Source organism: Coffea eugenioides, unplaced genomic scaffold, assembly GCF_003713205.1.
Source record: "Coffea eugenioides isolate CCC68of unplaced genomic scaffold, Ceug_1.0 ScVebR1_3251;HRSCAF=4431, whole genome shotgun sequence".
Classification (NCBI taxonomy): domain Eukaryota; kingdom Viridiplantae; phylum Streptophyta; class Magnoliopsida; order Gentianales; family Rubiaceae; genus Coffea; species Coffea eugenioides.
This window is the reverse complement of record NW_020863810.1, coordinates 73,305-84,584: the sequence shown is the minus strand read 5'-3', so window position 1 is coordinate 84,584 and position 11,280 is coordinate 73,305. Positions and strand designations below refer to the sequence as shown.

At 36.7% G+C, this 11,280-nt stretch overlaps 2 protein-coding genes across 2 annotated transcripts; both read left to right on the top strand.

Moving 5' to 3' along the window:
- The first annotated feature begins 98 nt into the window (after nucleotides 1-98).
- Nucleotides 99-1,791, top strand: LOC113757700 (protein UPSTREAM OF FLC-like). Its single transcript, XM_027300842.1, has 3 exons — nucleotides 99-760; nucleotides 854-923; nucleotides 1,058-1,791. The coding sequence occupies exons 1-3, from the start codon at nucleotides 529-531 to the stop codon at nucleotides 1,719-1,721; spliced, it is 966 nt and encodes a 321-aa protein (XP_027156643.1). The 5' UTR covers nucleotides 99-528; the 3' UTR covers nucleotides 1,722-1,791.
- Nucleotides 1,792-2,952: 1,161 nt separating this feature from the next.
- LOC113757698 lies at nucleotides 2,953-3,689 on the top strand. Its single transcript, XM_027300839.1, has 2 exons — nucleotides 2,953-3,238; nucleotides 3,337-3,689. The coding sequence occupies exons 1-2, from the start codon at nucleotides 3,146-3,148 to the stop codon at nucleotides 3,421-3,423; spliced, it is 180 nt and encodes a 59-aa protein (XP_027156640.1). The 5' UTR covers nucleotides 2,953-3,145; the 3' UTR covers nucleotides 3,424-3,689.
- Nucleotides 3,690-11,280: the final 7,591 nt, after the last annotated feature.

Below are 11,280 nucleotides of genomic sequence, written 5' to 3'. Positions count from 1 at the left end.
ATTAATTTCCACATAAATTGTGCTGCTATTAATTAATCTGCATTGTCACCGTCCCAAAAGAATTGGTATTGTTGTAGGATCATTGGCTACCAAAAGACACAGATCCGAAAGAGGATGGATACTAGCAGCTACTATAGACTAGTTCAATTTTCAGCAGGAAATCATGAATTTTAGCACCGGATTTGCGGCGGGTATTAAGACCCATGGTTTGTTGGTTAGCTACTACATGTCCCCCAGCCCCCAAAAGGGCCAAAACCCAGCCTGCCTTAAGTCTCAGAAATTAGTTAAGTGGAATTCTGTACGGGGCATTGGCTTCCAAATCTCAACTGATTTTACCCGCCACCTTCCTCTCTTTCCTAAGCCTTTGTCCCCCTCGCATATTTCTCTTCCACTCTTCCTCTTCCTACATATACCTACTACAACATCTATTCATGTACACGGCCAAGTGGGATTCCTCTACAGTTTAAAACTCTTCAGATTTCCTATTTTTTTCCCCCTTCTGATCTGGGGTAAGAAAGTTGGGTGGATATGGCAGTGGCTAATTCCAGGCCTAGTACAGAGCTGTTGATGCCCAAGAAATGGAATGAGAGATCAGATAGGAGTCCTGAGAGAACTAAGATATGTTCCGAACAACCAAAATTCAACTCCATTCTCGACGGGAAAGTCCCCGTCATTTACTACCTCGCCAGAAATGGCCACCTCGAGCACCCTCATTTCATCCAAGTTCCCCTCTCTTCCTCTCACGGCCTTTATCTAAGAGGTACCTCGTCTTCTTACTTCTGTGGGTTCACTTTATGCTTTTCTTTCCTTCTTTGATAAATGAAATCAAATTGGGTTTGTTGCTTCTTCGCAGATGTCATAAATAAATTGAATTTTCTCAGAGGAAATGGCATGGCTCATATGTACTCGTGGTCCTCCAAAAGGTACACCATAAAAAGATATCCTATAATTTTCCTATGCTCGAATTCAGATGAGATGAGTTTATTTTATTCTGAGCAACTCATGTTTTGGAACATATATTTGTATGAACGAAATTTTGCCGAATATTTGACAACAGGAACTATAAGAATGGGTACGTGTGGCAGGACTTAACGGAGGACGATTTGATTCAACCAACCAACGATCGCGATTACATTCTCAAGGGATCAGAGCTGCTGCATTCCTCACCCATCGTCCGATCACTCCAACCAACCAAAAACGATGCTCACGATTCCTCTTCTTACTCGAGAAGGAAGGAAAATCGGTCCTGGGGTTCCTTTGATAATTCCACTGCGAGTTCTTTCAAAAACAACGAGTACCGAGTTTACAAGTGCGAGTCGAGTCGCGAACTCGGAGGTAAGCTAGCTGACATGGCAACTCAGACGGAGGATAAGCGACGTTTGAGTAGGAGTTTGCGGGAGGAGTACTTTAACAAGAGCGTGGAGTTGTGTAGGGAAGAACTGTCTCCGCCGTCGATGCCTAGCTCGGAAGGATTGGACGGTGTGAGTGGATCTAGAGCCGTCGAACGATGTCCTGGAGTCGTTGATCGTCGGACAGCTGAGAATGAGTGCACCAGTGGGAGAATCAAGCCTTCTCGTGTTCTGAATTTGATGCACTTGATTACTTGTGGATCGTCGATCGCGGTTAAGGATCGGGGTTCAATGAAGAAAAAGGAAAGGCGGGGGTATTTGATGGGCGTGAAATTTGGAAGCACGGTGTTACGCCATGTAGGGAACCTATAAGGTTCTGCAAATTGCAATGTAACATTGTAACGTGAAAGGTGTTTACTTCTTATTAAGCCCTTCAAAACATGTTAATGTGCCGCCGATCATCCCCTTTAAAGTTTAAAAGATGATTATTGATGTCCCTTTCCATCTAGATTTGGCATTGCAAGATGATTATCATATTGGTCCAATCGTGTCTATAAAATCCCTACAATGCCCTCGAATATACTTACAATGACACGTGATTATAGAGTTAAACATTATATGAATCCATCACGAAACAACTTAAATGCTTTTAGATTTGTATTTAGGAAGACAAGGGATTCAAAAGGTATAAAACTTTCTAGTTTTGAAAGCGTCGTATTTTTCTTTTTCCATTTTTTTAATCCAGTTCTTTTAAGCTCAATGATCATAATTCATCGTATGGGATACTCATTTTTGGTGGGGAAAAAAAGTTTTGTTGCTTGTAAAATTGTATTGGGCCTTTTAAAGTTAAATGGACTATATGACCAATGACAAGAGAAAATAATCCATGAGCTATATGACCTTTCATTGCATTCATCGTTACCACACCATTGTACCTTCACCCTTGGGCTTCCTCGGTTAATTTGTTTCTCATTTTTACGAAAAGTAACCTTCATTCAAAAGCTTATTAATGTTGAGAGCATTTGGATTTGATTTTTTTCGTTAGCTTATTATTTTCTATGGCATTGCATGTTGCATAGATGGGCGTACTTAAAAGTAAATAGATAGATCTTAAATTAGTTTTCAATGAGAATGGAAATGGTTGTGGTGCTCTATCTTATGAGGACTTAAAGCCAAAAAAAAAAAAGGCTAAAAAGAACAGAAAAATGAGAATATTGGTAAAGAAATTTCTTGTCTTGCCTAAGGATTAAAGTTGTGCATGAAAATTACTACATTTTACTTGTTGGGAAGTGGCAGCGATGGGTTTGTAGGTTAGATAAATTATACTTGGTAAATAAAACATTTTTTTATCCTCTGGGTAAATAAACATATTACTTCATACAAAATATATAAACCATAAAAGGCAAAAACAGGCAAGATACGAGGACAGGAAAATGGAATTACCAAAAAAAAAAAAGAAAAGAAAAAATGGGATGAGAAAACGAAAAGAGAAAAGCGTTCTCAGGAAAAGCGAGTTTCACGTGCTTCTAGATACGCTTTCAAGTTCTACACGCTCCTGCTTACGGGAAAGCGCAAACGGTGCACCAGTGAGTCGTGAATACTCGTGATTGTGCGCCAGGATAAGAAAGCAAACGTTCGTCTTTGCAGCAGGAGGTTGTTTGATTTTGGGTTTTTTATTTAACCGATCTGACCCGACCGAATCTCTTTTTAGGACCCAATTTTACAATAGACTGGTGATAACGGGGTCAAATGCGAAATCAAGTAGTAGTAATTGGGGTTTAGGGTTTTAGGTACGAATGGAATCCAAGAAATTCGAAGCTAAGCTGCTTCTAAAGGATAAACGGTTCTGGTTCGCCTCTGCCCTTATTGTTTGGGCCGCTGCTCTCCAGGTATTGCCTCCATTTCATACAAATACGCTGTGAATAAATTGTATTTTCTGATGGAGTGGACTTGAATTCATATCTTGGTAACGGTAAAATGTGATCAGGGACATATGATGTGGTTACGGAGGCAAGATTCTTTCAAGCAGAAGTTTGGAAATGTAGAGCAGGACAAAGATCAAAGCAGGAATTAGCTGAAAATCATCACTAGTTGAATCATTTGCTCAAATTACTGTCTTTGTTACTTGTGAGTTCAAATGTGATGCTTTTTTATGTCCCTAGATGCTCATATTCAAGTTAATAATAGTGAAAATATTCTAAGAATTGTGCATTGACCGAGCCCTGTTACTTATTATGATTTATTACGAGTAAATTTCTGTTTAGTTCTAGCTTATGCTTTGCCTGGTTGTAAGGTGGATGTGATGATTATATTGTTTATCTTAGGTGTGCTGTTAATTCATGGTTTGTAAAATGCTAATTCTCGACTCGAGAAGTTTGGTCTTGAGTTTTCCAGAAAATATTGATTGAGGGTCTCTTTTGGGCATCTATGCTCTGCGTGAAAATTCAGACTTTTGGCTGGTATAATCATGACAACTACTGAAGCATTTACTTGATTTGAGCATAAGATTTTACAGGTGATCACACGGATGGTGAATTATCCTAGCAGTCTTTAGCTTTAATTCCTTAATTCAATGTGATTGTTATTGGTCTCTCTACAAAAGAAGTACTCGGTGGATATGTTAGTCATGTGGCTGGGTGTATGAATGATAAATCTTGCATCTTCAAGTGCACTTGGCTAATTTGAAGTCACATGTTATGCGCAAGTAAGATGATTAAATGGATAAAAATGCTTCTTTGATGATATTCTTTTCCTGTTTTGTAATCCTGGAGTGAAAAGTAAAAGCTAGTAGCTCCAGATTAAGCTTATTTTACTTTAGTTTAAACGTACTTCAGTTTAATATTTTGGGAAAATGTCGAAAGACTTTCGATTTGGAAGGAATAAAATAGCTGACTTGCTGATGGGCCCAAATAGAAAATCTGCTTAACGATTAATGAGCATACTTTGATTGTTGTACATTTTTTTGTGGTAGTTTGTTTTCTTTGTAAACTTTCTATGAGGCAGACACATTACGTCCTTGGTGAATCCGCCCTTACTTTATTTGATCATACATTTAGATAATCTACCTCTTCCCCAACCACTCCCCTCCCAACCCCCTATTAGCACTTAAAAGTCCACTATCTGCAGTTAAAAAGTCGGTTTGGAGATCAAATTGAAGTTGACTTTGGGAATTTAGGGAGAGCAAGATTATGCAAGGACTCAATGATTGACCCTTGATAATGGTCTTTTGAAGTTAATGAGTGATAGATAACCAGGGAAAATTAAATAATTGATAACTGATGATCAGATTAAATCACACGAAGAGTTGTTGAGTGAGTATGACACATGCTTTACTGGATTTGGACATACAAGTAAATTTGATTGCAAAGCCAAAAACTACTAGATAGAGAAGTTAAAGATAAGGTGCAATTACTTTTGGAGTAGACAATATAGAAATGATCATAGTATAGAGTATGAATCAGGTGATGCCTCCTACAGGTTCCAAATTGCTCTTTCTTGATGTCAATTTTTCATCAAGTATTAAAAGAGAAAACCTTTTGGTTATTTATACAGTCATGGTTTTGGCACAAACTCCTGTACTTTTTGGTAGGATCCAGTGGGCTTTCTTTCATGTCCACTAGTTGGACTTGGATGTTTGTGGAACTTATTTATGCATTTTTTATTGGTCATCTGATTCTTTATTGAATTCATTGCTCAAAGTATAACTTGGAGCCAAGTTAATTGTTAAATTCTGATAGTTATGCTGCACATTACCGCTCTATTTCAGTAGCTAAATGCTTGTTGGAAATTTCGTGACAATGGCAACTATGTACGAGTGTTAATTGGTTGAATGGACACTGGCAATCAGTCTAACACACCAAAAGGATCTCTGTGGTCAGCCAGTTGCCATGCCACTGTGCAGTGCTGGTATAGTTGGCTGCTGGTGGTGCCTACTATGGCTTCTGTCCTAGCCTGGCCTACATGTTTCGTTGGTTGATACTTGGAAGGCGCTTCAATTCTCCCACATTTTCACCCACTTTTGGATTGCTGCAACATAAAATCCATCTAGGGATCCATGAAGATTTGCTTGTCATCTACTTTATATAGGAGATGTTACAGTTGAGTCATAAATTAGTGTTTTGAGATTTTATCGCCATTTATGTAATTGTGTGATTCATGATCATAGGCTACAGATGATAGCGGTTGGGCATCCATATCCAAGGTTATCTTGTAGCAAATATTGGATGGTTCAAGTTATGCTTTAGAACAGGTTGATGAACATTTTTTGGTAACCAAAAGCTATTTCTGTTCTTCTGAGTATCATAGGGGGTTTTCTTGGGGGAGCAGATTCAGGTCCACATCTTGCAGTGCTTCCAAAGAGCAATATATTCCCTAGTCCCTACCTCAATCACGGTGATGCCTACAGTACAGTTGTAGATCGTCAAAAGGAATGGTTATATCACCGTACTTGAATGGTTAACTAGGACAAGGAGATGAATGAAATCAACCGAAGAAAAAGGAGCATGACCACGGGGAAGTTGAGGACGAGCTTTCATGCTTTTAGGTTTGATCTGTCTAATTAACTTTTTGATTAAGGAGTCAATTACCCTCGGATACGGATATGGTATGAACTGTTGGAACAAACACGTTACAATAGACGGTCTTTTACTCTCAACCTCGACCCTGAACCCGCCTGTTTGGGTCAGAAATGTTAGTAGGATTTTCGTTCTCGGTGTAAGATGGGCTCTACCTGATTTAGTTTATTATAGAATTGATAGTCACGTTAAGAAGTCGTAGCTGAAGAGAAGAATATCGATTTGACAACTGCAAGTTACTTGTGAATGAACGCAATAGCCAATTGTTGGCACTGACACTTCACAATAAGTAGTAATCATCTGTATATCTAAATATCAATTAGACACGAGATAACTATTGATAAAATAAACTAAACGACGCACTGCAGCTTACGTGAATCAGAGTCAATACAAGAAAAGTTCATGTATCTGCTGCAAGTGCATGCACTAAGACAAGAGATCAGTATACACGATTAATACGTTAAATGAAATAGCTTAAAAAATGTTGGTTAGTGTTGGATATTTTAATAAAAAATATCGCATGTTTACTTTGAATTCAAACACAATAATTACAAATTGTTCAATGAATTTTCAACTACAAATAAAACCATTCAAAAGTGTAACTTATGTCTTTAAAATCAGACTTATGTCTTGAATTGTATAACCTATGTAATGATTATGTTTATGAATTTATTTAGTGAATTTTTTATCGTTGTACAATGGATCTAAACTTTTCAATTTGTAATTAAAATATGAGGCGTTTATTCCTGTTAATGATGGTGTTTTAATACTCCTAATTTCTTAACCTCTAACCTATAAATAGAGGCATCTATCAATCAAACCTGATATATACTTTGCCATATTTAGACTATTTTCTATTTTTACTTCCTCTCACTACTATTAGAGGTTATAGGGTAAAGAATAATTAATGTTTTATGAGGTTTCTGTCTTATTCCAATAGTGTAGATTGAAGTAAATTACAGTGAGGAGAAGATTAGATTGTTGTATCTTGGAGGTGATGTGTTGAGATCTACTACATTATAAGATACTTTGTAGGGGCACGAATCGTTTTAAAAAGAGCGACCTAGTCCGTGCATCAATCCACGTCAAATTAATTTTTTATGGTACAAATTATTTGCATTTTTTAATGCAACATTGAGGTATGAAATTTTTTTTAATTTCTTTATTAAATTTTATTAGAGAAATTATTATTGTTACTTATATGATATATTTTGGTCAAGGACCAACAGTTAGTTTGAGTGGCTATCAAATAGTTTCATTTCATACCTCTCCTGAGACAAATCTTTTGCTTCTCTTGGTCAAAAGAGGGGATGGGAAGGGGACCGACTTGGGAAGTTCTTGAATCCAAGTAAACGAACTTGGGGTTAGGTTACCACAGAAAATGCCATGATCAAGTGATGAGATAAGCAATCATCATCATGATTAGAAAATTTTGTATGGTTACAAATTGGAAATTGAAAGTAGTTGCAGCAGTAGTTAAGCTAGTTAGAAAGGCCCCTTTCCAGTCCCCACGATTGGAAGTCAAGCATCAGCTGTTTTTCAAGTCAAACACTCTTCAGAGGAGGGCCATCACCTCTTAGGCTCTTACGATGGGATGGATGGATGATGACTCATCCCTGATGGGCACAGCTGCTGACTTTGGAGCATTTTAGTTGACTTCCCAACTGTTCCGAAGTCTCTCTCAAACCTTGTAGCCTTCAATATCTGTACAATTACATTCTATTCCATGTTGTAGTTGGGATTGATCCTTCCTATAAAACAGTGAGTCGCAACCATCTAGTCCAGTTGAGCTGGTACGCATGTCAATTATGTCAGATTCTTCAATGAAATTGTTGTATAATTGCATAGAAACTTTAAAGAATGAGCCCATATCCTGCAACACGGTGCTGCTGGCGCGTACAACGGCGCCTTCTCCGGCTATACGCATCAAGGCCATCGAATTAGCGAAGAAAATACAGCCCTTTATTTGTTGCTTGTAATTGTGGTTCAAAAACTAAACCAACAAGTCTTTCATCAAACACATCATGAGTCATTACTTGCTTTGATCATATCCACATTACTGTTAGGTAAAGGGTGACTTGTGCATCAATCTTTACATGGTCTAAAAGCATGACACGCTTGATCTTGTGAATGGGATAATTTAATTCAAAAACAGTACTACTAATCAGTCAATTGCGATGTCTTCTTGGGTGTAGTAGTATAACTGCAGCCAAGAAAACGTTGGTTGCTGCATACATTTGACTTGTGTGCATGTGCGTTTGTTTAGAGCTATGTAAAAGTGTTATTTAGCTATAAAGATGAGGCAAAATGTTTTTAAATTGGTAAGAGTTGTTTTAACTATCGATATGAATTGTGTAGCAACTAACTTGCTCGGAATAGATGGTGAGAAATTTGCTAAATGGGAATTAATATGATAATAGAAAAATTACATTTGGTTGATTGTATTAACTTTGGGTCAAAATAAATTTAGAAAAAGTTCACTTTGATCAATCTTGTTGTTAAATATAACTGAGTATCAGGGAGTCTACATTCATGTTATAAATAATTCTAAATTATCAAACAGATAAAGAGAAGAGTTCAGTTATGTTTAGATTGCATTTTTCTGAATTTTTTATTAAAAAATTACTGTAGCGATTTGATATATGCGAGATAAAAAAATGATTGTGAAATGTATTCACGGGAAACGTAGTAATTTTTCTTTGCGTGTAGATCAATGACAAAAAGATATATAACTTTTCTTGCTTCTATGCGTGTAGATCAATCTTTGGCATCGAGTACTAGTTCATTTTGCCAACTTTTTTTTTTTGATGTAAAGTCATTTGAGAACAAAAATTCTTGTTTGATCTTAGCGTGTAATCAGTTTAGGCGGAAATCCGAATGTCGACATTGCTTACCGTGTAAACAAAGATAGAACACAGTATTCGCTAATCATCATAACTTTGAGTCTTTGACAAAGAAAACTGAAAGAAGGAAAAAAAAGGTTCATAAATAGAACTGCCGTCCAAATCCAATGTCCATCCATGAGGAAACAGTACAATTTACAAAATATTCCAATGCAAGATTTTGAATTTACTTTTGCTGTTGTCGATAGGATAGAGAGAGCGAACGTAGATTGCGTCGGTCATCGTAGCGTAGTAGTTAGCTTAAGACCAGCATATGAACGAATGTATTTGCTCCCCTAAATTTCACCAGCCAATTACGGCTTTGGACCAAGATCACCTCCTTTTTGGAGCATCTCAGTTTGGTTTGACGTTTGCGGCTACAAAAATAAAACTCGTATTTTGCTTCATCTATTTCTTGTTCTTCCTGATGAATCTTTAATTATAGAAGACCTAACAAAGCAAGATATTATAATTCCTATCTCCTAATACGTGTAGACTAATAAGTATTTGATTACCAGTTTTTTTTTTTTGGTCAAAAATTTGATTACCAGTTATCACCCAAACAATAAGGACTTTCCTCGTGTAGGATTGTGGAAAATCAATAAATATGAAAATAATATTGAAACTCCAATATATCTTCCATCCAAGTGAATCACTTTATATTTGTGTCTTCCGACAGTCACATCCGGTAAAAATTGCTTCAAGCCTACAGAGAAATTTAGATATCTTTTAGCAGGAAAGGGATGAAATTTAAGAAACGATTGAGAAGGAGAAAGGGTGATTAGAAGAGAAATTTAGATTTGACATAAATAGGTTTTAAAAATTCTAAATCCAACAAACTAAATAAACAAACAAATTAAAAATAGAGAGAGGACTCCTCTCATGAGGAAAGTCCATGTTAATCTGGTCTCTCTCGCATGGGAAAGTTGGGGGAGACCTTAGTGAGTTGATCTTGTATTCAACAATACCCTTTAGGCCAAGATTTCTCACAAGAAATGATTACTCAAAACTCCCCAGTCCATCCTGTTATCTTTCTTTGTTCCTTTTTCCGGTCGGTTTGGTTTGGCTGGAAAATGGAAAACCCGGGTAATCGTTCCAATAAAATGGTTCCGGCGGCAGGTTATACTTGAAATTAAGACACTGAAGACTTTTGACTGGGACGATGCTTGCTGCTGATGCTAGTGACTTGATGAGGATGATGAGTACTGCCAAATCGATTTGCACCCCTATGTTGTGTGTGTATTAATCCCACTAGTCTATTCTATCAAAGTCAATTCTCACTAATTAATTGCTTTGCATTCAAGCAACCAATCCCACTTTATCTATTTCATCTTTATATATATATATATATATATATATATATATGTGTGTGTGTAGATAATTATATATTTATCCTGCTGGTAAAGTCAGTGCAACAAGTCAGCAGCTGCCAATACAATGTAGAAACAGTCGTTTTCTAGTTCCTGGAAAATTTGGTTTACAATTATTCCTTAATGGGAAACGCACATCACATATGATTACGGCATTGATGCCGACTTTCATCACTAGCAGACAGATTGAGTTCTTCACATACACGAAAAAGCTTGGGATTTGTTCCTGCAACCAGAATTTCATTCTCAGGATATGGAGGTGCATGTGTTTCTTTACTTTTCTTTTCTTTTTTGGTGGCTCTACAATTAAAAAATTCTTAACCAAGAAAACCACAAAAGGGATTAAAATAAATGAAGTAGTACGATCTTCAAAATTCTTACGTACGAAGCAATTACCATAAATTAGTTAGGCTTCAATCTACACCTCCCCGTTATAATGTCATCAAATTCAGCATCAAGATATGATAGATGGATGTTAAAATTTTTAGGAAAGCAATGCCAGCAGCTCCTTCCCATAATATTGATTTGTACTTATTTCGTAGAAAAATATATTTATTTTCTAATTCTTTTTTTTTTGTGGAAGAATACACCCTTTGTGCAAGATTTCTTTCTTTCTCATAATGCATTCAAATACTTTAGAATATTCGCACATGTATTTGTTCCAAAAGTCCTAATTCCAGCACCGGTCCAAGGGAATAACTATTAAGTAGGTTTATTCATCTCTTTGCATATGCCCAGCACCAACCCGCCATCTATTTAGAAAATCATAGCCTTATTTGTGTATTATATATGTAAAAAACAGACTAACTACTCAAATTCAACAGCTTTAGTCTGAAACAACTCATGTTATAGTAGTCTTCATTACCTCTCCAACGTGAAAACTGAAAACTGGTCTTGTCTGCGTCACATAGGATCCCACCTCAACCCTGACATCATTAGAACGGATAATCTCAAGCCTGTTCAAGAACCAAAATGCATACTACCATAGCTATATTTAACAGTACAATGAATATCTTTGACTATGTTTAAATTGTATTACTACTTCAGTTGCGGTTGAATCTAATAATTAAGCTGTAAAGCATACGCATGGATGACGAATTTGCAC

Coding starts and splice junctions, on each gene's coding strand:
- LOC113757700 (XM_027300842.1), top strand. CDS start 529: ATGGCAGTGGCTAATTCCAGGCCTAGTACAGAGCTGTTGATGCCCAAG. Junction 761..853: donor TCACGGCCTTTATCTAAGAG/GTACCTCGTCTT, acceptor GCTTCTTCGCAG/ATGTCATAAATAAATTGAAT. Junction 924..1,057: donor TACTCGTGGTCCTCCAAAAG/GTACACCATAAA, acceptor ATTTGACAACAG/GAACTATAAGAATGGGTACG.
- LOC113757698 (XM_027300839.1), top strand. CDS start 3,146: ATGGAATCCAAGAAATTCGAAGCTAAGCTGCTTCTAAAGGATAAACGG. Junction 3,239..3,336: donor TTTGGGCCGCTGCTCTCCAG/GTATTGCCTCCA, acceptor AAATGTGATCAG/GGACATATGATGTGGTTACG.